The following is a 26,403-nucleotide window of genomic DNA, read 5'->3' on the forward strand; positions in this document are numbered from 1 at the left end:
CACCGGCAATTCCTTCAAAACTTTATGGATTTCCTCATCAGAAAATGGCAAGGATAGCTCCTCCAGTCCTGGGATGGGTTGGATTAAATGATTCAAATCAAAGCCCATAGTGATCCCTTGGGCCTGGCCCATCCTAGATTTGAACGAGGCCCAAAGGATTCCCGCCATCTGAGCGTGATCAGTCACTGGATCAAGCATGGAGCTGGTTTTCAGACTGGAGATGGAGTTTCTCCTCAGACGCTTAGAGGCCATGGCATGAAAAAAATTTGAATTCTCCTCGCCAACCTTTATGTACCTAATAGTGCACCTCTGCTTCCAATATATATAGTGAAGTTTTAACAGATGTTCATAGTGAAACTTCACGAGCTTCCGGAAGTTGAATTCCGGCCGTATTAAAGGTCGTACTTCCTCCAGCTGATCAAAGTGCAGAATCACCGTTGAACAATCAACAGTAAGCTTTTTGATGTACGATAGCTTTTTGCTCCAAATTTTCAAATCATACCGCGGGCGCTTAAATTTCCTTGTGATAACCGCGGAAGTAGAAAGATCAGAGAAGACAGGTGCATTCCAGGACTTGGAGACACAATCCATGAACCCCGGCATATCCAACCAGAAGTTTTCAAACCGAAAAATCTTGGCCGCAGGAATGGTAGTGTCAATGGACACCACACAAGGCACGTGATCGGAGGAAGTTCTGGCTAGTGGAGTAACCACAGTGTTTGGGTAGTGTGAAATCCAATCAGCAGTAGTAAAGAACCAATCAAGTTGCTCAAGCAGGGGGTTTTGCTGCATATTAGACCAGGTAAAGCTACGGCCCTTCAAGGGCAATTCCAAAAGACCAAGGTGACCAATTATTTCGTTGAAAAGGAAGATATCATTGGTATCACCACCCGGGAGGTTTCGGTTCTCCAAAGATCTGATGAAATTAAAATCCCCCAACAAGAGCCAATTTTCATCCGGGGGGATTTGTAGGTGATAAAGCCAACTAACGAAATCGTCCCTAGGCTGACCCTCACATGGCCCATAGGCAGAGGTTAGGGTCCATTTTTCAGAATTCTGCAACGATTGGAAAGAGACGACAACACCAAATCTCTGAATGTCCACAAGCTGACCATGAAAGATCAAGGAATTCCAAATGACGAGAATCCCGCCAGAGGCACCAACGGAAGGTGAGAACGCGAATTGATCAAACCGCCTAGGGCAGAAGGATCTAATCGTACGAATATCAAAGCTCTCACATTTAGTTTCTTGCAGACAAAGAACAGAACATCTGCTCTCCTCAATCTTGGCACGTAGATCACGTTGCCGAGCTTCAGAATTGAGCCCACGCACATTCCAACAGAGCACATTCCAGTTGCGAAAATAACAATTATCCATAAAAAACAGCGCAGGGGTATAGTTGCAGATCCAGCTGCTTAACAGCATGGACATAAGCGGAACATAAGTTGCAGTAACAGTAACCAAGTGTTGCAGACAGTCACTGAAAACAAAAAATGGGCACGAAAGCAAAAGCGCCCAACCCTCCATGAAGGTTCGTGGGCCGTCAAGCATCATGTGAACCATCGCCTTCTGCAGCAGGACTGGGAGAAGCCATAAGCTTCTCAACCGATAACTCAGACGGATCAATGCCCAAAGCCACTCCAATGGCCTGCAGCGTCGGAATAGGCGTCGAAGGTGGGAGAGGGAGCATGCTGGGCTCATCATCAAGATGAAGCTTCTTGGCCTTCGGGCGACGCTGGGGGGCAGACCTCGGAGGGATGGCAGAGACTGGCTTCATGCCCGTCCTCTTGGCAGCACTGCGCGTCATCCTTCTAGTGGAGAAGTCCAGAACTGGCTCCACAAGCATGGTAGAGCGCCTTGAGCGTGCAGTCTGACATAGTCGCTTGCCCAGTGGAGAAGGTGTAACCAAAGAAAACTGAAAATCCTCTTGAGAGACCGGGGAGGGAGAAGGTGTAACCTGGTAATTGGAGCACGAGTGATCTTCAGATGCCAACTCCTCAATGACCACCGAAGAGCTGGGTCCAGGAACGGGGACATCATGCTAAGCAGAAAAGAGCTGATACTTCTCTTGCAGATCGGCAGACCCAAATTTGACTTGTAGCAACGTCGCAGAAAAACTAGGCGGACAAGATGGTATATCCCTGATGAAGAATTCAGGCAACAAAGACTTGAAAGATCGCTCCCAGATCATGGCCGGCGGCAGAACTGGCCCATAAAAAACCCGGACCATACCAAGATGAATCGGCTCCAGCTGCACTATTGGTGGGGCTTCAAGGGGCTGCTGGACCTCAGCCATATCCTCATCATCAGAAGAATCCGCAGATGGGTTCAAAATCATAGAGTTCTGGTCTTGGACAGGTTGAACCTCCTCATGCTGCTGCTGATGGTCAGGCTGAATCTGCTCCTCCCACGGACCCCATCCTGCTGCCTGCTGCACATTGTCAGCCCATCCCGCCACCTCATTCTGTCCTTGATGAGGGCCTGGAGGAACAGCGTTCCATCCCAGAGCAGGGTATGGAGGCATTGCCCAAAACGGTTGCGGCACCTGAACTCCAGGCAACGGGTGGGGATTCCCATTGAGAGGCATTGGATCCTCATCCGCTGGGATCATGGCACCAGCAAATTCCCCTGATAAGATGTAGCATCCAGCAGACCAAGACACCATGACATCACCCCAATTGGCAAATTCCCGAAAGGTGACCGAGCGAGGAACTAGCGCATTGTCAGGGAACAAGGCACGGACCAAAGCTCTGACTTTACGCCTGTCAGTGCTATTCCAGTAGTGGAACTGCCCGAAAGAGCCAACCATATCAGCAATGCACTTGGTGTTTCTGTAGTCTAAAGGGATGCCGATGAACATCAACCACCCCGTCCGCTGGCCATGAATAGCTCGAAAACCTTCACCCTGAATATGCGGGATAAAACGGACAAAGAACTCATTGCCATCATCATCGACCCCTAAGGGAAACGGCGGATGCAGAGTAAAAGAGCCCCGGACAACTGGATCTTCCATCTCGAACAGACCAACTCCTTGAAACCAAGTCTGAGCAGAGATAACTGGAACATGCATCACTTGAACTAAGAAATCAAGAACCTGCTGACGACGGACCCCAACTTGCTCTGGAGGCGGGATCGGCTCCACAATGGCCACCATGTAGTGCTCATGCGCTCGGGGTGGCGGAACGGCCGGCGTGTAGAAGGTACGGGGTAGACGATCTGCTCCGCCATCTTCAATGTCGAAGCCCGCTGGGATAAAGCGATGCGGGTCAATCTCAAACACCGCCATTGGAGGTTGCGGGGCAGGAGACGGACCAGAGCTAGGGGAAGCTTGGGTGTGCTCAACAGGGCGGTCAGGCGGCGATGGTGGCGGCGGAGAAGCAGAGGATGGGGTTTTCTCCGGAGTCGTTTGGTCTCGGGAAACTGGAGAGACAGGGGGAGAAAGAAAGACATCTGTTCGGTCCCGCTTCCCAAAACCCGGCGATGGGACTTTAGGCACCCAGACGGACAAGTCAGGCGGCTTGCCGGTGCAGTTTTTTTTAACGTGTCCCGAACGAAAACAATTGCGGCACCGGACCGGATTCGTGCATGTCTCAGATGTGTGGCGCATAGCCAAGCAGTGCTGACAGTCCCAATAACTCGCAGCCATATCTTCAATCATAACGTCAAAACTTTGCAGGTCTCGGATAATATCCTCAGGGGATGAAGCCCTAGAGGCCAGAGGCGGTGGGCTGCTATTCTCGTCGTCAGACAGACAGATGGGCTGTACCCTGGAGCCCAACTGAGGAACATGGCCTGGTGGAGACGGCTGAGTGGGTGCAGGAGAATCCAAACCTTCCAATGTGAAAACTAATTGGCCACCCGAGGTTCCAGGGTTTAAACGGGCAGGAGATAAACCCTCCAGGGAAGGCGGGATTGTTCCAAACTGAATCGCTAGCCTTGCCGGCGGTGGGGTGGTCACCGGAGAAAGTTCATCCGCATCCTCATGAGACGAGACACGATAACCAGCTGCTCTGACCGTGGCCACCTCATCGGTGGACGGGCCATAGCTATAGCCCTTACGCGCCGGGTATTGCATGAACGTGGCGAACGTAGCATGTTTCTTAGGAAGAGATTTGGCCACGCGAGCACGGAGAGAAGATTTGGCCGGAGGAAATTTCATGGCCTCTAAACCAAGGCGAGCTCTCCTCTTAGAGGGGCTAACTAAAACCCATTCCTCTTGGCATTCGGATTGCCAAAGACGAAATTCCTTCTGCCAATCAGGGCCACCATGACCCCAGAGGAGGAAAAAACACTTGAACTGATCGCAGACAAAACTCCTCTGGTGCAGAATGAAAAAACCCACCTCCTTGCAAGAAACGTTGAAAGAGAAGACGCCATGGTGGAGGAAAGATACCTTGAGGTGCGAGCAGTATCCTCCGATGGCCGCCTCAAGAGCGAACCCCACGTTTTCCTCATCAAGCCGGAAGGTGTGTCGTGCAAAAGAGACGACCATAATGAAATGGCCCGTGTCCTCCGTTGGGTGCACCGATCTGTTGAGGGTGCGTTGGATCTCAGACGCCAACTTCATCCCCGGGGAGAAATCCAATCCCAAGGAGAGCGCTGCGTGGACCGCCATGAGGAAGAAAACAACCAGAGGCGAGAGGAAGAGACGCCAGAAAAGATGAGCCGATCAGATGGCAAAACCCCACGGAGGGATGTGAGGATCGCCGGCGATGTTGGGTGGCTAGGGTTAGGGTGGCGGTGGAGAGGTGGGAGTCACCATCGGGGATATGTACGTACACGTTCGCGACCAGAATGACAATGCTACGTTTACGTGGCTGCTACGGGCTGAGCAAGAACCGTTCTTACCTACGCATCAAAACCACAACGATAGTTTGTCAAGTTGGTGTTGTTTTAACCTTCGCAAGGACCGAGCGTAGCCACACTCGGTTCAACTAAAGTTGGAGAAACTGACACCTGCCAGCCACCTGTGTGCAAAGCACGTCGATAGAACTAGTCTCGCGTAAGTGTACGCGTAATCTCGGTCCGGGCCGCTTCATCCAACAATACCGCCGAACCAAAGTATGACATGCTGGTAAGCAGTATGACTTATATCGCCCACAACTCACTTGTGTTCTACTCGTGCATATGACATCTACGCATAAAACCAGGCTCGTATGCCATTGTTGGAGAACGTAGTAATTTCAAAAACATTCCTACGCACACACATGATCATGGTGATGCATAGCAACGAGAGGGGAGAGTGTTGTCCACGTACCCTCGTAGACCGAAAGCATAAGCGTTAGCACAACGCGGTTGATGTAGTCACACGTCTTCACGATCCGACCGATCAAGTACCGGACGCACGGCACCTCCGAGTTCAGCACACGTTCAGCTCGATGACGTCCCTCGAACTCCGATCCAGCCGAGCTTTGAGGGAGAGTTTCGTCAGCACGACGGCGTGGTGACGATGATGATGTTCTACCGATGCAGGGCTTCGCCTAAGCACCGCTACGATATTATCGAGGTGGATTCTGGTGGAGGGGGGCACCGCACACGGCTAAGAGATCAATGATCAATTGTTGTGTCTCCAAGGGGTGCCCCCCTCCCCGTATATAAAGGAGTGGAGGAGGGGGAGGGCCGGCCCTCTCTATGGCGCGCCCTAGGAGGAGTCCTACTGCCACCGGGAGTAGGATTCCCCCCCTTCCAAGTAGTAGGAGTAGGAGTCAAGGAAAGGGGAGAGAGAAGAGAAGGAAGGAGGGGGCGCAGCCCCTCCCCCTAGTCCAATTCGGACTAGGCCTTGGGGGCGCCCAGCCTCTCCTCTCTCTTTCCCCTAAAGCCCAATAAGGCCCATATACTCCCCGGCGAATTCCCGTAACTCTCCGGTACTCCGAAAAATACCCGAATCACTCGGAACCTTTCCGATGTCTGAATATAGTCGTCCAATATATTGATCTTTACGTCTTGACCATTTCGAGACTCCTCGTCATGTCCCCGATCTCATCCGGGACTCCGAACTACCTTCGGTACATCAAAACACATAAACTCATAATATAACCGTCATCGAACTTTAAGTGTGCGGACCCTACGGGTTCGAGAACAATGTAGACATGACCGAGACACATCTCCGGTCAATAACCAATAGCGGAACCTGGATGCTCATATTGGCTCCCACATATTCTACGAAGATCTTTATCAGTCAAACCGCATAACAACATACGTTGTTCCCTTTGTCATCGGTATGTTACTTGCCCGAGATTCGATCGTCGGTATCTCAATACCTAGTTCAATCTCGTTACCGGTAAGTCTCTTTACTCGTTCCGTAATACATCATCCCGCAACTAACTCATTAGTTACAATGCTTGCAAGGCTTATAGTGATGTGCATTACTGAGTGGGCCCAGAGATACCTCTCCGACAATCGGAGTGACAAATCCTAATCTCGAAATACGCCAACCCAACAAGTACCTTCGGAGACACCTGTAGAGCACCTTTATAATCACCCAGTTACGTTGTGACGTTTGGCAGCACACAAAGTGTTCCTCCGGTAAACGGGAGTTGCATAATCTCATAGTCATAGGAACATGTATAAGTCATGAAGAAAGCAATAGCAGAATACTAAACGATCGTGTGCTAAGCTAACGGAATGGGTCAAGTCAATCACATCATTCTCCTAATGATGTGATCCCGTTAATCAAATGACAACTCATGTCTATGGCTAGGAAACATAACCATCTTTGATCAACGAGCTAGTCAAGTAGAGGCATACTAGTGACACTCTGTTTGTCTATGTATTCACACAAGTATTATGTTTCTGGTTAATACAATGTTAGCATGAATAATAAACATTTATCATGAAATAAGGAAATAAATAATAACTTTATTATTGCCTCTAGGGCATATTTCCTTCAGTCTCCCACTTGTACTAGAGTCAATAATCTAGATCACATCGCCATGTGATTTAACATCAATAGTTCACATCACCATGTGATTAACACCCATAGTTCACATCGTTATGTGACCAACACCCAAAGGGTTTACTAGAGTCAATAATCTAGTTCACATCGCTATGTGATTAACACCCAGAGAGTACTAAGGTGTGATCATGTTTTGCTTGTGAGAGAAGTTTAGTCAACGGGTCTGCCATATTCAGATCCGTATGTATTTTGCAAATTTCTATGTCTACAATGCTCTGCATGGAGCTACTTTAGCTAATTGATCCCACTTTCAATATGTATCCAGATGAAGACTTAGAGTCATCTGGATCAGTTTCAAAACTTGCATCGACGTAACCCTTTACGACGAACCTTTTTGTCACCTCCATAATCGAGAAACATATCCTTATTCCACTAAGGATAATTTTGACCGCTGTCCAGTGATCTACTCCTAGTTCACTATTGTACTCCCTTGCCAAAATCAGTGTAGGCTATACAATAGATCTGGTACACAGCATGGCATACTTTATAGAACCTATGGCTGAGGCATAGGGAATGACTTTCATTCTCTTTCTATCTTCTGTCGTGGTCGGGCTTTGAGTCTTACTCAATTTCACACGTTGTAACACAGGTAAGAACTCTTTCTTTGATTGTTCCATTTTGAACTACTTCAAAATCTTGTCAAGGTATGTACTCATTGAAAAAACTTATCAAGCGTTTTGATCTATCTGTATAGATCTTGATGCTCAATATGTAAGCAGCTTCACCGAGGTCTTTCTTTGAAAAACTCCTTTCAAACACTCCTTTATGCTTTGCAGAATAATTCTACATTATTTCCGATCAACAATATGTCATTCACATATACTTATCAGAAATGTTGTAGTGCTCCCACTCACTTTGTTGTAAATACAGGCTTCATCGCAAGTCTGTATAAAACTATATGCTTTGATCAACTCATCAAAGCGTATATTCCAACTCTGAGATGCTTGCACCAGTCCATAGATGGATCGCTGGAGCTTGCATATTTTGTTAGCACCTTTAGGATTGACAAAACCTTCTGGTTGCATCATATACAACTCTTCTTTAATAAATCCATTAAGGAATGCAGTTTTGTTTATCCATTTGCCAGATTTCATAAAATGCGGCAATTGCTAACATGATTCGGACAAACTTAAGCATCTCTACGAGTGAGAAAATCTCATCGTAGTCAACACCTTGAACTTGTCGAAAACCTTTTTGTGACAATTCTAGCTTTGTAGATAGTAACACTACTATCAGCGTCCGTCTTCCTCTTGAAGATCCATTTATTTTCTATGGCTTGCTGATCATCGGGCAAGTGAACCAAAGTCCACACTTTGTTCTCATACATGGATCCCATCTCAGATTTCATGGACTCAAGCCATTTCGTGGAATCTGGGCTCATCATCGCTTCCTCATAGTTCGTAGGTTCGTCATGGTCAAGTAACATGACCTCCAAAATAGGATTACCGTACCACTCTGGTGCGGATCTTACTCTGGTTGACCTAGGAGGTTCGGTAGTAACTTGATCTGAAGTTTCATGATCATCATCATTAGCTTTCTTACTAATTGGTGTAGGTGTCACAGGAACCGGTTTCTGTGATGAACTACTTTCCAATAAGGGAGCAGGTACAGTTACCTCATCAAGTTCTACTTTCCTCCCACTCACTTCTTTCAAGAGAAACTCCTTCTCTAGAAAGGATCCATTCTTAGCAACGAATATCTTGCCTTCGGATCTGTGATAGAAGGTGTACCCAACAGTAACTTTTGGGTATCCTATGAAGACGCACTTTTTCGATTTGGGTTTGAGCTTATCAGGATGGAACTTTTTCACATAAGCATCGCAACCCCAAACTTTAAGAAATGACAGCTTAGGTTTCTTGCCAAACCATAGTTCATACGGTGTCGTCTCAATGGATTAGACGGTGCCCTATTTAATCTGAATGCAGTTGTCTCTAATGCATAACCCCAGAACGATAGTGGTAAATCGGTAAGAGATATCATAGATTGCACTATATCCAATAAAGTACGGTTATGACGTTCGGACACACCATTATGTTGTGGTGTTCCAGGTGGCATGAGTTTGTGAAACTATTCCACATTGTTTTAATTGAAGGCCAAACTCGTAACTCAAATGTCTTACCTCTGCGATCATATCGTAGAAAATTTTATTTTTGTTACGATGATTCTCCACTTCACTCTGAAATTATTTGAACTTTTCAAATGTTTCAGACTTGTTTTTCATCAAGTAGATATACCTATATCTGCTCAAATCATCTGTGAAGGTCAGAAAATAATGATACCCGCCGCGAGCCTCAACACTCATCGGATTGCATACATCAGTATGTATTATTTCCAATAAGTCAGTTGCTTGCTCCATTGTTCCGAAGAACGGAGTTTTAGTCATCTTGCCCATAAGGCATGGTTCACAAGCATCAAGTGATTCCAAAATTCCATCAGCATGGAGTTTCTTCATGCGCTTTACACCAATATGACCTAAACGGCAGTGCCACAAATAAGTTGCACTATCATTATTAACTTTGCATATTTTGGCTTCAATATTATGAATATGTGTATCACTACGATCGAGATCCAACAAACCATTTTCGTTGGGTGTATGACCAAAGAAGGTTTTATTCATGTAAACAGAACAACAATTATTCTCTAACTTAAATGAATAACCGTATTGCAATAAACATGATCAAATCATATTCATGCTCAACGCAAACACCAAATAACACTTATTTAGGTTCAACACTAATCCCGAAAGTATAGGGAGTGTGCGATGATGATCATATCAATCTTGGAACTACTTCCAACACACATCGTCACCTCGCCCTTAACTAGTTTTTGTTCATTCTGCAACTCCCGTTTCGAGTTACTACTCTTAGCAACTGAACCAGTATCAAATACCGAGGGGTTGCTATAAACACTAGTAAAGTACACATCAATAACATGTATATCAAATATAGCTTTGTTCACTTTGCCATCCTTCTTATCCACCAAATACTTGGGGTAGTTCCGCTTCCAGTGACCAGTCCCTTTGCAGTAGAAGCACTCAGTCTCAAGCTTAGGTCCAGACTTGGGCTTCTTCACCTAAGCAGTAACTTGCTTGCCGTTCTTCTTGAAGTTCCCCTTCTTCCCTTTGCCCTTTTCTTGAAACTAGTGGTCTTGTTAACCATCAACACTTGATGTTTTTCTTGATTTCTACCTTCGTCGATTTCAGCATCACGAAGAGCTTGGCAATTACTTTCGTCATCCCTTGCATATTATAGTTCATGACGAAGTTCTACTAACTTGGTGATGGTGACTAGAGAATTCTGTCAATCACTATTTTATCTGGAAGATTAACTCCCACTTGATTCAAGCGATTGTAGTACCCAGACAATCTGAGCACATGCTCACTGCTTGAGCAATTCTCCTCCATCTTTTAGCTATAGAACTTGTTGGAGCTTCATATCTCTCAACTCGGGTATTTGCTTGAAATATTAACTTCAACTCCTGGAACATCTCATATGGTCCATGACGTTCAAAACGTCTTTGAAGTCCCGATTCTAAGCCGTTAAGCATGGTGCACTAAACTATCAAGTAGTCATCATATTGAGCTAGCCAAACGTGCATAACGTCTGCATCTGCTCCTGCAATAGGTCTGTCACCTAGCGGTGCAACAAGGACATAATTCTTCTGTGCAGCAATGAGGATAAACCTCATATCACGGATCCAATCCGCATCATTGCTACTAACATCTTTCAACTTAGTTTTCTCTAGGAACATATATAAAACATAGGGTAGCAACAACGCGAGCTATTGATCTACAACATAGATATGCTAATACTACCAAGACTAAGTTCATGATAAATTAAAGTTCAATTAATCATATTACTTAAGAACTCCCACTTAGATAGACATCCCTCTAATCCTCTAAGTGATCACGTGATCCAAATCAACTAAACCATGTCCGATCATCACACGAGATGGAGTAGTTTCAATGGTGAACATCACTATGTTGATCATATATACTATATGATTCACGCTCGACCTTTCGGTCTCAGTGTTCCGAGGCCATATCTGTTATATGCTAGGCTCGTCAAGTTTAACCTGAGTATTCCGCGTGTGCAACTGTTTTGCACCCGTTGTATTTGAACGTAGAGCCTATCACACCCAATCATCACGTGGTGTATCAGCACGAAGAACTTTCGCAACGGTGCATACTCAGGGAGAACACTTATACCTTGATAATTTAGTGAGAGATCATCTTATAATGCTACCGTCAATCAAAGCAAGATAAGATGCATAAAAGATAAACATCACATGCAATCAATGTAAGTGATATGATATGGCCATCATCATCTTGTGCTTGTGATCTCCATCTCCGAAGCACCGTCATGATCACCATCGTCACCGGCGCGACACATTGATCTCCATCGTAGCATCGTTGTCGTCTCGCCAACTTATGCTTCTACGACTATCGCTACCGCTTAGTGATAAAGTAAAGCATTACAGGGCGTTTGCATTGCATACAATAAAGCGACAACCATATGGCTCCTCCCAGTTGCCGATAACTCGGTTACAAAACATGATCATCTCATACAATAAAATATAGCATCATGCCTTGACCATATAACATCACAACATGCCCTGCAAAAGAAAGTTAGACGTCCTCTACTTTGTTATTGCAAGTTTTACGTGGCTGCTATGGGCTGAGCAAGAACCGTTCTTACCTACGCATCAAAACCACAACGATAGTTTGTCAAGTTGGTGTTGTTTTAACCTTCGCAAGGACCGGGCGTAGCCACACTCGGTTCAACTAAAGTTGGAGAAACTGACACCTGCCAGCCACCTGTGTGCAAAGCACGTCGGTAGAACCAGTCTCGCGTAAGCGTACGCGTAATCTCGGTCTGGGCCGCTTCATCCAACAATACCGCCGAACCAAAGTATGACATGCTGGTAAGCAGTATGACTTATATCGCCCACAACTCACTTGTGTTCTACTCGTGCATATGACATCTACGCATAAAACCAGGCTCGGATGCCACTGTTGGAGAACGTAGTAATTTCAAAAACATTCCTATGCACACACAGGATCATGGTGATGCATAGCAACAAGAGGGGAGAGTGTTGTCCACGTACCCTCGTAGACCGAAAGCATAAGCATTAGCACAACGCGGTTGATGTAGTCGCACGTCTTCACGATCCGACCGATCAAGTACCGAACGCACGACACCTCCGAGTTCAGCACACGTTCAGCTCGATGACGTCCCTCGAACTCCGATCTAGCCAAGCTTTGAGGGAGAGTTTTGTCAGCACGACGGCGTGGTGACGATGATGATGTTCTACCGACACAGGGCTTCGCCTAAGCACCGCTACGATATTATCAAGGTGGATTCTGGTGGAGGGGGCCACCGCACACGGCTAAGAAATCAATGATCAATTGTTGTGTCTCCAAGGGGTGCCCCCTCCCCGTATATAAAGGAGTGGAGGAGGGGGAGGGCCGGCCCTCTCTATGGCGCGCCCTAGGAGGAGTCCTACTCCCACAGGGAGTAGGATTCCCCCCGCCCCTTCCAAGTAGTAGGAGTAGGAGTCAAGGAAAGGGGAGAGAGAAGAGAAGGAAGGAGGGGGCGCAGCCCCTCCCCCTAGTCCAATTCGTACTTAGCCTTGGGGGGCGCCCAGCCTCTCCTCTCTCTTTCCCCTAAAGCCCAATAAGGCCCATATACTCCCCGGCGAATTCCCGTAACTCTCCGGTACTCCGAAAAATACCCGAATCACTCGGAACCTTTCCGATGTCCGAATATAGTCGTCCAATATATCGGTCTTTACGTCTCAACCATTTCGAGACTCCTCGTCATGTCCCCGGTCTCATCCGGGACTCCGAACTACCTTCGGTACATCAAAACACATAAACTCATAATATAACCATCATCGAACTTTAAGCGTGCGGACCCTACGGGTTCGAGAACAATGTAGACATGACTGAGACACGTCTCCGGTCAATAACCAATAGCGGAACCTGGATGCTCGTATTGGCTCCCACATATTCTACGAAGATCTTTATCGGTCAAACCGCATAACAACATACGTTGTTCCCTTTGTCATCGGTATGTTACTTGCCCAAGATTCGATCATCGGTATCTCAATACCTAGTTCAATCTCGTTACCGGTAAGTCTCTTTACTCGTTCTGTAATACATCATCCCTCAAATAACTCATTAGTTACAATGCTTGCAAGGCTTATAGTGATATGCATTACTGAGTGGGCCCAGAGATACCTCTCCGACAGTCGGAGTGACAAATCCTAATCTCGAAATACGCCAACCCAACAAGTACCTTCGGAGACACCTGTAGAGCACCTTTATAATCACCCAGTTACGTTGTGACGTTTGGCAGCACACAAAGTGTTCCTCCGGTAAACGGGAGTTGCATAATCTCATAGTCATAGGAACATGTATAAGTCATGAAGAAAGCAATAGCAGAATACTAAACGATCGTGTGCTAAGCTAACGGAATGGGTCAAGTCAATCACATCATTCTCCTAATGATGTGATCCCGTTAATCAAATGACAACTCATGTCTATGGCTAGGAAACATAACCATCTTTGATCAACGAGCTAGTCAAGTAGAGGCATACTAGTGACACTCTGTTTGTCTATGTATTCACACAAGTATTATGTTTCTGGTTAATACAATTCTAGCATGAATAATAAACATTTATCATGAAATAAGGAAATAAATAATAACTTTATTATTGCCTCTAGGGCATATTTCCTTGACTAGCCCACCAGGCCCGGGTGGAACGCGGCCACCGGCTCCTCCTCCATCACCTCCTCCGCATTCACCATCTCCAGCTCGGGGATGGAGATGTCGCCGGCCGCGGAGAGGGCCATCGTCTCCTCGAGGCCCGGCCATTGGCGCTCATCATGCGTGTTCATGGAGTCCTCCATGACACGTTGCATGAGCCAGGCCTCCTCCTCCACTATCATGCGAGGAGGTGGAGGTGGCGACGGAGATGGGGAAGGCGACGGCCTGAGCGTGAGGCCGCGCACCCGCGTACGCCCGCGCACCTCCCGGCGTGGCCGCCGCAGCCCCGACGTCGTGCCGGCGAAGTACGAGGCACGCCGCACGTCGTGCTCGTCCTGTAGCCACATGTCCCAGAGCACAGATTCGGGGGCGTACCTATCGTCATAGTAGAGGTCGTCGGGGAGGAGGCGGCGGCAGCGCTCGATCTCATCATGGCGCGCACGGCCGCTCATCGGGACCGGCGGGATCGGGACCCGGTCGGCAGAGAGGTGCCAGTTGTTGGGGAGGTGGACGTCGCTCCACGGGACCGGCGTCCTCGTCTCCCAATAGCGCTGGCACACATCCGCGTTGATGTACTACCGGTCGCGCTCGCCGGCGGCCCTAGGGCCGATGGTGAATGGGGCAGGCGCGGGGGCCCGGCGCGGTGGCGATGCGGCCTCCTCTTTCACGGAGCGGCGCCGGCGTCCCGAGGAGGAGCCAGCCTCGCGGTCGTGCTTCCCCTTGCGGCCGTGGTTCCATAGCCCCATGGCTACGAGGCGGCCGGCCGGCGAGTTCGAGGCTAGGGTTTGGGGGTGTCGGGTTTCGAGGAGGCAGCGGGGTGGAGTGGGGAGTGTGGAAGACGACCGGTCCACGGCCTCCCCATTTAAGAAGGACGGCGACCCATCGCCTGGGCCGGCCGCACGTGCGCATTGATGTTGGCGGGTGGGAGGTAGGTGGCCGCCTGCCACGCGGCCCCGACGCGGACGAGCGACGCGTCCGTTTGCTGTCCACCGCGACCCAAACCCGGCGCATCTTTGCGCTCGAAATGGGTCGGCCCGGACACAAAACGGACCAGATGGGTCCAGGCCGTCACGCGTTGGGCCGTCTGGTTTGTCCCTTTTACCCAAAACAGACGGGGCCGGACATGATGGGGTCGCGCGGTGGAGTTGGCCTTAGAGTAGAGCTTCATGGATGGTCCGTGGACGCGTTACATTCTTTGGTGTTGGAGTTGCTCTAAGGCCAACTCCACCGCGTGACCCCATCTTGTCCAGGTGCATCCGTTTGGGATAGAACGGACGAATAGCGCGGCCCAACACGCGGCCCCAAACGGACAAATGTCCGGATTCCGTCCGTTTTCGACCCATCCCCGGCCCAAACTTGCGCCGAGTTTGGGGTGAAACGGACATCACGCGGACGGGCTCGACGCCCGCCCTTGTCCCCCCGTGGCCCGCCTGTCGGGGACACTAGCAGTCCCTTCGCTTTCAACGCTTCCATCCCCTCTCCCCGCCCCGCCGCCGGCACCGCCGCTATTCTCTGGCCGCCTCCTCACCGCGCAGCCCCCGGCCGTCCATACCAAACCACGTCTCGACATGGCCGCCACCACGCCCGCGCTTTCGCCGTAGTTTTGGTCGTCGATCGGAGGAGGTTTGGCCGTCGCTGTCGCAGCCGGCGGCAGAGGGGATACGACTGCCGGCGATGTACCACAGCGGCCGCGGAAGCTTCCGACGAGTGCTCCAGAGCGGCCAGTTGCCGGCCGCCAACCACCCCTGCCGCATCGAGGTGATTCGCGGCCTCTTTGCCACCACGACCGCAAGGTGTTCGACACTTTACCCACAAAGGTATGGACAGTGGAGATGAGTTTTTCTTCCACCACTTCATTTGTTCATCGGACGATTCGTCGTCGGATGATGAAGATCTTGTGGTGGCTGCACTGGTCGTCCACGACCACATTCAACGGCAGCTTCCTCGGTACAGGGGGTCACTCCCTGGCCGTGCTCCCAACCTGAACCGCAACAGGGAGAGAGGCCACGCCCTGCTCTATGCCGATTACTTTGTGAACACCCCGCTCTTCAAGCCGGATAAATTCCGTCGCCGTTTTCGAATGGCAAGGCATGTGTTCAATCGTATCCGAGAGGGAGTGGTTGCTCATGACCCATACTTCGAGTGCAAGACGGATGCCCTTGGCAAGCTTGGATTCTTCTCTTACCAGAAATGCACCGCGGCCATCCGCATGCTTGCATATGGAATTCCAGGCGATCTGGTGGATGAGTATGTGCGTATGAGTGAGACAACATGTCTGATGTCAATGTACAAGTTCTGCCAGGCTGTGATCGAGGTGTTTGGCCCGGAGTACTTGAGGCAGCCAACTGCCGCTGATACAGAGAGATTGTTGGCGACCAACGCAGCTAGAGGCTTTCCAGGCATGCTTGGCAGGATAGATTGTATGCACTGGGAGTGGAAGAACTGTCCATTTGCTTGGTAGGGCCAGTACAAGGGGCATGTCAAAGCATGCACTGCCATATTAGAAGCGGTGGCTTCGCAGGATCTTTGGATATGGCATTCTTTCTTCGGCATGGCAGGTTCTCACAATGATATCAACGTGCTGCAGCGTTCTCCAGTCTTCGCAAGGCTTACAGAAGGCCACTCCCCACCTGTCAACTTTGAGATCAACGGCCACCGGTACAACAAGGGATACTATCTAGCTGATGGTATATATCCTCAGTGGTCAACTTTTGTGAAGACAATCTTGAACCCCCAAGGTGAGAAGAGAAAGAGATTTGCCCAAATGCAAGAGAGTGCTAGAAAGGATGTGGAACGTGCTTTTGGTGTGCTTCAATCCCGGTGGGGTATCGTTCGAAACCCTGCACTGTCACGGGATGAAAGGAAGCTTTGGGAGGTGATGACTGCTTGTGTGATCATGCACAACATGATCGTCTAGGACGAGCGTGATGAGAGTGTCTTCGACCAAGGATTTGATTATCAAGGTGAAAATGTTGAGCCCCTGCACCAAGAACCGGCCACATTTGAACAGTTTGCCCAATTCCATCATGAGCTGCGTGATCGGCACACTCATTTGGATCTTCAAAATGACTTGGTTGAGCACGTATGGGATCACATTGGCAACCAATAGATGTATTGGTTCATTTTATGTTCATTCAAGACAATTTCGATTTGGTTGTCAAACTATTTTATTAGAGACAATTTCGATTGGGTTGTAAAACTATTTTTAATTTCAGGCAATTAATATTTGAACGTGCAAACTAGTTTTGATATGAAAATATGGGCATTTTTGGCCCGGGCGGACGCAAACGGATGCGGCCGCGCGCTGGGCGCACGGCCACCGCATCCCAGAACAGGCCCGGACACGACCCCATCACCCTATTCAAAGGGACAAAATCCGGCCAAACCGAACGTTCGTTTGGGGTTGCGCGGTAGAGTTGGCCTAAACGCATTACTACCAAGGAACCAAGCTTTGTGCGGCAGGTAGCTTTATGCGACTTCGAACACGCGAGCGGATCTCATGGCTGACGGGTTGACTTCATGCGCAGCTACGGACGCGTGTGTTACATAGGAGTGCAGTTTTATTCTTGAGGGATCCTGTTGGATGCAGTTATGCGCAGGAATCGACAGAGAGGCGTGGCCTTCTGCCATGACGCGGGACGTCGCCGCCGGCCCGGCACCTCTGCGCTGCCTCAGAGGCCGCGACACCGCTGACACCTCCAGGCCTACCATACTACTAGTACCCGGCGGACACGGACCGGCCACCGGCGGCACGCGTGCACCAGCGGCCCTGCTGCGTCAATTCTTCCGACCGCAGAAGCCCGCAAAGGCGGCGGGCGGAATTCAGAGCAGCAACGGAGGACAGGGAACAGGGTACACGAGATGCGTTTCATTTCATTCATCGGGCACGCCTTTTCCAATGCTGCTTCCCTACCGACCAAATCTCGACATGCGATTATGGGCACACGTAGGTTACGGAGTTGTTTTCTAAGGGTGTCTCCAGTGTCTCGAAAAAAATAAATCTAAGGGCATCTCCAAAGCATCAATCAAACGGTCCGTAACGTTCGGACCATGTTGTCGAAACATTTTGGGTCCATCAAACGTCTATGCGTCCAAATTCCCGTAGACCGAAGCAAATCTAAAGAAGGTTTGCGGACATCCGGACAACCGCCATGTCAGAATCCGACACCCCTAGCTCACGCAAAAGCAAGACAGAGCCTGCATATTTGGCCATTTCCGCACTATTTTCGCACGAAAGCCACCCTTTTCCCCACTATCTCCACTTCATTTGGTGCTTCCACGCACTTGAGTTCCCCTTTGTTTCACAGTCCACCACCGCAATGGAACAAGAGAAGGTGGTGGCAGAGATGTCGTAGTCCCGCCAGGCCTAGAGGCAGAGGACCTGCGGGTTAGTGGCCGCCCGCAAAGCCAACGCGGCGACACACACTACCCGCCACCGCAAACAGGGGAAGGGGGAGGATGTTTGGCGGCAGCCGGACTGGCAATTTTTGGGCTCGAACACAAGTACAAAACTTTATGAATATCCATCATCGACGCATTTTGATTGTTATGGCATATGTTTGCACTTTGTATAAATTAATATTGATCTATATGTGCATGTCAAATGGAGAAGATGAAACCTAGGACGGACATTTGATGTATGGGATTGGATGACTCACTCCACTAGCATAGTCTGCGGACACGTCCGGACGTGTCCGTCAATATTAGGGGGTGTCCGTTTTGATGGACTTAGAGATGCCCTAACCTGGACCGCTTTCTAGAATGATAGCCGCTGGTTGAATTTCGGACAAAACACAGATTATTTTTTATAGATGAAACGCACAGATAGTTGGTACTACCACCACAATACATAGACGCAGTAACACCAATCTTGATGACCCTACGGTAGCAACAGCTTGCACTTTTGTGCACTCCTCGGAGAGGGCAAAATTTCAGTATCCATATGTAGCAGCAGCTAAAGGAGATCCCCAAGACGCGGCCGATCTTCCGCCGCGGAGAGGGAGGGTGGCAGCTGCTGCTGGCGTAGCCTCAGTAGTAAATGGAGAGGGTGCGGTGATGAGACAGCGCCATGTTCTGAACGCCTACCGACCAGAGCCAGAGGTCAATGTCAATGCTCAGAAGCTGCCAGCAAAAACACAATCAAGAGCCAAGTCAGCCCAAGGTGAATCAAATGCCACACACGTTGACTGCTTTGCTTGTACTAAACCTAATAAAGTTGATTGTGCACTCAAATAAACTTAATGAACTTCATCGGTTATTTTTTCAGTGATAATACAGAGTGCAACTAAACACCAATCTGCAGCCCGTTAGTGTGTGTTGTGTACCAGCCAGGAGTGCAGGTCAGAGAACAAATGCCACGAAAGCCTCACGTGAACCTGATTCAGATGTGGTCATTCGAAAAAGAGAGGAAGAGATTCAGATGCCCGTACCTGCTTCCCAAACTTTTTGTTGATGAGTTCCCTCATTTTTTCAACGGCATGAACAGAACAAGCACGAATCTCCACTTCCTCTTCGCTTCCGGGCACAATCTCGCTGTTCGAGTCGATGGAGCAACATAGGTTAGACTCGTATTTCAGGATGCCTAGCTCCCTCAGCACAGCAGGGACAATATAGTCGGCAAAGATGGTGATGGACTTGATGTCGTAGAACTCTCCGTAGTTTTCCCCCTTGAAAGCACCCCACAAATCAGCAACGAATATCTGGGCTCGCTTGTACAGGAAAACCTGGTGTCCCTTGTAAAGTGAGTGGTCTCGAAAGCCTGTCAAAATTGAGTTACAACAAATCTGTCATGCCAGATAGATGCATTCTAATAATAAATATGTTCAAGAGTGTTACAACCAGTCTGCAGTGAAATTTTCCTCAAGGACCAAGTATGCACGAGAAAAGAAAGTAAAATATATCAGCAGTCAGGACTTGGACAACAGTGGCTACCATCTATCAGTATCACCATAATTACACATGATATTGGTTGAATGACTCACACATGTACAAAATAATATTAGGATGTACAGATGAACCAAATCGTGTCTGGCCATTTGCTATTTAGCATGATGGTTGGGGGTTGGGGTGGGAGCGCATACGCACAATATTCAATGTTGTATTTGCAAGTAAAACCAAAAGGAGTGAAGTGCATCTGCTCTGGTGAAGTTTCCCTCGAGCATGTTCACAGAACAAAATGAGGCCAACTGCCCAAGAGTTAAAGGCGTGTCTGAGAAGATAGTTACTTCATGCTACAGCAAATTGTCTCGTAAGTTCAATGATCTAACCACTGAGTAGAAAAGAAAAAGAATAATGCTCAGTATTCTCAATCAACAAACATCCAAATCCAAAAGTAGGGACATCTAGGATGCAAGCTAACTGAGGTGTAAGCTGTAGCCACGTAAAGATCATCCATATCTTGTGGTCCTATGTGGATGTCCATGGCCCAGCCCATTATGCATATCCAGTGGTCCTAACCACCTAGGCAAGTTCTGCATTTCTCTCATTGTTTCTGCCCACGTCTTATTGGCCCATTTGACAAATGATCCAATGACTAGACAGGGGACAAGGAAAAGGATAGTAAAATGTATCTGCAGAAGCAGCTACTTGACTACAACAATAGACTAAACAGGAGCCAACGAAAAGATTGTACACCATTGAGTTCCTATTCTCCAATATAGCTGGAAAAATACAGCTTAGCCATCTGGCCTAACTAAAACAGGACAGATGAAAATGATGCTACCTCCGCTATCTGGACGGCTACTCTGGTTTGTCAGCGTCGCCATGTTCGAACTTGGTTTCATTAAATGAAAAATGTAACCGGCACAGGCGACACCTTCCCTCTAAAATAATGATGCTATCAAGATCAAGTGGAAGACAAGTGCAGTGGCATATTTACCAGGAAAATGACGGGTAATCAGTTCAATCAGAGATGCAGCAGAGTTTCCAGCAGACTTCACAAGATTAGCAGCCTCGCCACCAAAGCTTCTTTCAAGCTCCAGACCAACCTAGATTAAAGCACCAAAACAAAGAAATGCTTCAGAACCAAATTGAGATCAGTTGGCAAGGAAGTTATTTGAAAAAATGTCGACATTAACATGATAGTTCTGATGGTATATGACTAGAGCATATTTGAAGTAGAAGTGGATAGCTATGCCTAATTGTACTGAAGAAGATGGGTGTGACTTTTTTAGTTGTTAAGTGACAAAGCATTCAAATAATATGAGCAATTGAGCAGAACACAGTGGGAAAATTTTAAAGCTCAACACTTCAATATACTGAATATGCAACACAGGGTAGTACCTCATGAAGAAGGCGGACTCTTTCCTCCTCAATTGGAAGTGGGCGTGGCCAATTCAGCAGTTCTCGAAGTTGTGGTCCTACATTTTCCAAAAGTTGTGTTTTCTTCCAATTAGTGGGAATTACTGGGAGTTATAACTTTTTTTTGCATAGAAACAGGGAACTGTACCAGTATAATTCTTCAGACGGTCTGCATCAAGTGCTGACTTATCTTTCTCTAATGCTAACTTAAGTCCAGAAGCCAAATTGTCATAGGTCAAGTCCTTGTCTATTCGATAAAAGAATATCATTAGTATAATAAAACACATTATAACACAAAGGGAAGGCATTTATCCAAATAAAATGAGTGGTCCAGAGAAGTCAATTGCAGTTAAATCCAACTAAGGCCAGTGGAGAAACTAAGGAACATCAGGTAGAATAAAAGCTTGTGCACATTATATTTCGAGGTACACAAAAGTAACAATGTGGAGCGTAACAAAATCAAGATGCATTGTAATTTGCAAACAAAGGTAATAGCTGAAAATAGCAGAAGAAAACACAAAGGATTTTGTTAAAATAAGCTCAATAATATAGTGAAGAACAGCCAAGAGAAATATCTATTACCTAGGGCAAGATAGTCGCAGCCAAAAAATAATTAAGGGAAAAATACATTCTCTGAATAGCCCTAGTCATTGTCAACAAGTAAAGAGAGAGAAAAAAAATCACCCCTCCTCTCCCCTAGCCACTTGTTGGCAACATAGTCTGTGGTCATGATGGTACGCCGTGGTTTGGTTTGGTTTCTATGTTTGTTGGTTTCACGTTAATCATGGAGAGTATCATTCGTTGGATGGGAGGATCATGTGAATTATGGAGAGTATCAGTCTTTGGATAGGAGGATCACGTTAATTATGGCTAGTATCATCAAGCGTTGGATGTGAGGATCACGCTAACTATGGAGAGTATCATTCTTTGAACGGGAGGATCACGTTAATTATGGAAAGTATCATCGAGCGCTGTACTGGATGATCACTAGAATATTGATGCCCCCGTTGCAAAGCACGGGCAATTAGCTAGTATCCATAAGTTCCTTGTGGTGTATAAGCACTAGTGTATTGTTTTCAGACAATACGAAGTTGATCTCTGCATCTGAAAATCTAGAAGTCTAAAGTGACGAGAGGAATACTGCACAATTGAACACGTCTGAAGACCCCTAATAGTTGTCAAGAAGTAAAGAGAGAGAAAATAAACCACCCCTCCTCTCCCCTGGCCACTTGTTGGCAACGTAGCAACCAACATAGAAGGTTGTTGATCCAGGAAACTATATATAGCTACTAACAAAACATATACTAAATTAGAAATATCCATAAGATCCTTGTGGTGTAAGCACTAGTGCATTGTTTTCAGACAAGACGAAGTTGATTTCGGCACTCCGAAAATAAAAAAAAACCCTAAAAGTCATGAGAAGAACAATACTGCACGACCGAATGTCTTCTAATATCCCAAATCATTGTCAACAAGTAAACACAGAAAAATAAACCGCCCCTCCTCTCCGCTAACCACGTGTTGTGCTATACAGGAGCAACAACATACGAATATTTTATACAGGAGCAAAAGAAATGCAAACATAGAATGGCAATGTCTGATGTCTGTTAGTGCTAATATTTTTCAGAATTCCTAAAGAGAAGTACCACTCATAAGATAAGGACAATACATCATTCAAGTAATATCTGCATGTTCAAAACACCAAGTACGGTCCTGGCTGAACTAATACCTGGCCAGAAGCAAAAGTTCAGTGCATCCAAGACGAAGAGGTACTGCACAGTGAGCGGCCCATTGTCAAAGTAATGGATTCCTTCGAAATCCCACTCAACTTTTGGAACGTTCCCCTGAATTTTGTCCACCGCCTTCTCGATCTCTGTGAAACGGAACAAACGGGTAAGAGGAACATAACTTAGAACTTCACTTGGGAGATTTGTCACAAAACGAAGGAAGGATGAACATTGATATAAACATATAAAAGAAAAGCAAAATACGTATTCCATCAAGTTGTTCTTTTATAAGAAAAATGGTGAAAGCTGACCAAAACAACATGCAAGAACTATCAAGTAAGAGAGCAGGAATCTAGAACCTGAACATTGAAGTCCAATCCTAGAACATGAAAATCAACTCTGGTTTGCAGGGTCAATCAGGTACTGCTTAGAAATACAACCGACTAATACATAACCCACAGGAACAGCGCAGCCTGTGAAGATGATACTGCGTGGCCTAAGAAATCCTAGTACCGTTCCAGAAAAAACATCCCTCTGAAGAGGGTACTCCCCTCCCTGGTCTGAAAAATCCTAGCATCATTCGGGAAACGGATACCTAGCATGTCGACCTTGACGTGGGAGGAGCGGCTGGCCACCCAGGCCGCCGACGCGCGCACGGCCTCCATGGCGGCGGGGGCGAATAGGAATAGGATAAGGCCGCGGGGGAGGCGGGGTCGGTCGGGGCAATGGCGAGTCGGGAGGATTTGTGGGTAGGGGGCGCAAACCGTGACGGCGGGGGGAGTGGTGGTGTGGCCCGTGACCGCGAGGGCGACGCGGGTTTTAGCATTTTTCCCTCCGGAGGGGGTTTTGGTTGGCTTGTTGCTGCCCTCTCGATGGGGGCCTCCAAGGGCCTCGGAGAACTCCCGCCTGGCAGAACACGAGGAATTGCGCAGTGGGGCGCGCGGCACGCACGACGACCCGGCTGTGCTGGCGTGGTCCGCTGAGTTTGACCCACCTCCCGAACTGCTGAAATGACTGGATTGCCCTGCTTTCTCCTCTGCCCTAGGCCTCCTATTATAGTTTAGAGGAATTTTATGGAAACTAAAAGAACGCCCGTGCGTTGTAACGGGACCATATTAACTTTAAGAGTTTAATATTAATATTCTCATACATATCAAGTGACATTGGCGATCTTTTTTACCATCAAATCCTTACACACACTCTCTCCCTCCCTCTTCCTCACTCTCTCTCCCCCTCTCCCTCTCTCTCTCTAACACACGCGCACACACACATATCCATCTTATTGGGTACGGGACCATAATCCATCTATTTCACACACACGCTAGTGCATAACAATATGGATTATGTGTATTATATTTGTCACCACAACCGAGGAAATTAATTTCATGTAAATCGGCCAGCCACAACTCCAAGAATACGCGGAGGAGGTGGCCCGGGTCGGCGTCGGCGCCGTCCGGCGCGGTCGCGTGCCCGCTTCCAAGTGCGTCTGCGCTCCGGCCACCCACGCCGGGTCCTTCAAGTGCCGCTTCCACCGCACCAACTCCCAGGACCACGGCCAGGGCGAGGGAAGCCGCCCTTCTTCGCCCCCTTCATCGATCGCGGCCAACGCGGTGCCGTGGCACCCGGCTTCGCCGTCCTCGTCCTCCGGTACCGTCACGACCCAGTGACGCGGCCCAAGCATCGGCCTCGAGAATCAAGAATGCTCGACAACGGAGAGGGAAGGGAAGATCATATACATGTCATAACAAAGGGAGTTTATTTACTGCTCCCTCGATGTATTGTTTCCTTTGTTTAGAGATTGATTACCATCCGTGAGTTAAGGTAAGGTTAATGTGATTGAGCGATTTTTCTGAAAATTAATTATTTGTTTTCTAATTAATGTGATTAAGTGATTTAAGGTAAGGTTAATTAATTTAGATATGATCTTTAGAGATTGTTCGTGATTGATTCTACATTACTAAATAACTTGCGCCAGTATGGAAAGTTCTGATCTGTTCAGATTTCTTTCATTGTGTGAGAGGGTGACGCGAAAATAAACCGATAAAGTGGGGAGAGGGGACAAAAAAAATCTACAAAAAAAACCTGCGAAGGTGGGAGGAGGTACCAAAAAAACCATGAGAGGTGGGACGAAAAAAAACTGGAAGCGAGACTACCAACTGCTCCATTAAGAGTAGAGATTTAAAACTGATACTCCGTCCTAGAATAAGCGTTCGACTAGCTTTATACCAAATTATCCCGAAAAAAAACTTTATACCAAATCAACGACACTTATTTTGGAACGAAATGGGTATAATTTTTGTAGAAAATTTTGTTCTTTAAGGGTAATTATTTTGTAAGAATGGATTGACATTCATATGTACTCTACTCTTTTCGTTCCTAAATATAAGTTATTTTAGAGATTTCACTATAAACTATATACAGATATATAGACATATTTTAGAGTGTAGATTCACTCATTTTGCTTCATATGTAGTCCATAGTGGAATCTTTAAAAAGACTTATATTTAGGAACGAAGGAAGTAATGGATATGAAACTAGCGGCATCTCTTCTCATATAGTAATTGAGCTACACGTCATCTTATTTTCTATGATTTTTCTATTTATATGAACGAAGAGAGGCCTGATATCTCTATCTCTATCTCTATATCTCTATACTTACTACTATTTAAAAAGAATGTAAGGTTCCATATTTCATTTTTGCTTCCCACCAACCTTTCATCCAACCTTCTTCGTATAATAATCAATCATCTTAATTTACTTACCTTCTAAACTAATCTTACTTTAATTTACTTACCAAACTTCTCATCAAAATATAAAGTAAATCACAAACAAGATTTGATAAACATTTATTTATATAATCGCATTAATATGACAGGTAAATCACAAAATGACATACTGGAATATTTATACCCCGTTGCAACGCACAGGCATTGTCCTAGTTATGTAGAAATTAGTTGCACATTCATATTACATAGGATATTATTTGTGTTAAAATAATGTGGTTTGTGCTAGAGTTAATATTAGATATGATATCAATTGTGTGCTAAACATGTTGGACGCTTAACATATTGGGCCCTCAACATATCGGAGTAACCTAGGTTGTTGGATTTGATATGCTTTGATGGATGAGATCAACTGGAGCTCCACTTATGGTCTATTTACATTGGTATGGATATGGATTGGTGGTGAAGGACAGTTGATGCGGGGCAAACTTCGCCGGTGTCATGTCACGCCACTTGTGCCGCCAAACGTTGTTGTCTGTCGGGGTGCTTCCTACAAGAGACATGACATTTTGGCATCATGTTGTCATATTGGCATCATGTCCATTTTGATCATGTTGATGTTTCACATAATTTATTATGACATAGGTTGAAATCTTATCATGTGAGAACATGGTTACTAAGTTTTTGTTATTCATACGGTTACTTTTATAAGATGGTTGTAAAGTGGTCATGGACTAAATTTTTGTACATACAACTAGAAAAAGTGATTGTAAAAGTTTTTCTTTGTGGCGTCAGTTTATCAACTGAAGTGCTTGACGACAACCAATAAGCTAAACTTGGGGGAGCTGATACGTCTCAAATGTGTCCTCTAATTGCATGATTTCAGTCAGCAAAATTCCCCCTGGTGCTATTTTTTGCAGAAATAAAGT

At 46.9% G+C, this 26,403-nt stretch overlaps 1 protein-coding gene and 1 pseudogene across 1 annotated transcript; one reads left to right on the forward strand and one right to left on the reverse strand.

Moving 5' to 3' along the window:
* The first annotated feature begins 15,544 nt into the window (after positions 1-15,544).
* On the forward strand, positions 15,545-16,642 carry LOC141040830 (uncharacterized; annotated as a pseudogene).
* A 1,863-nt stretch (positions 16,643-18,505) lies between these two features.
* Positions 18,506-23,553, reverse strand: LOC109778716 (uncharacterized). Its single transcript, XM_020337284.3, has 7 exons — positions 23,347-23,553; positions 22,754-22,897; positions 21,173-21,271; positions 21,007-21,083; positions 20,603-20,711; positions 19,155-19,483; positions 18,506-18,846 (listed from the first exon to the last, which is right to left on the reverse strand). Exons 1-7 carry the CDS (start codon positions 23,414-23,416, stop codon positions 18,754-18,756), a joined length of 921 nt encoding a protein of 306 aa, XP_020192873.1. The 5' UTR covers positions 23,417-23,553; the 3' UTR covers positions 18,506-18,753.
* Positions 23,554-26,403: the final 2,850 nt, after the last annotated feature.

This window comes from Aegilops tauschii, chromosome 2 (assembly GCF_002575655.3).
Source record: "Aegilops tauschii subsp. strangulata cultivar AL8/78 chromosome 2, Aet v6.0, whole genome shotgun sequence".
Classification (NCBI taxonomy): domain Eukaryota; kingdom Viridiplantae; phylum Streptophyta; class Magnoliopsida; order Poales; family Poaceae; genus Aegilops; species Aegilops tauschii.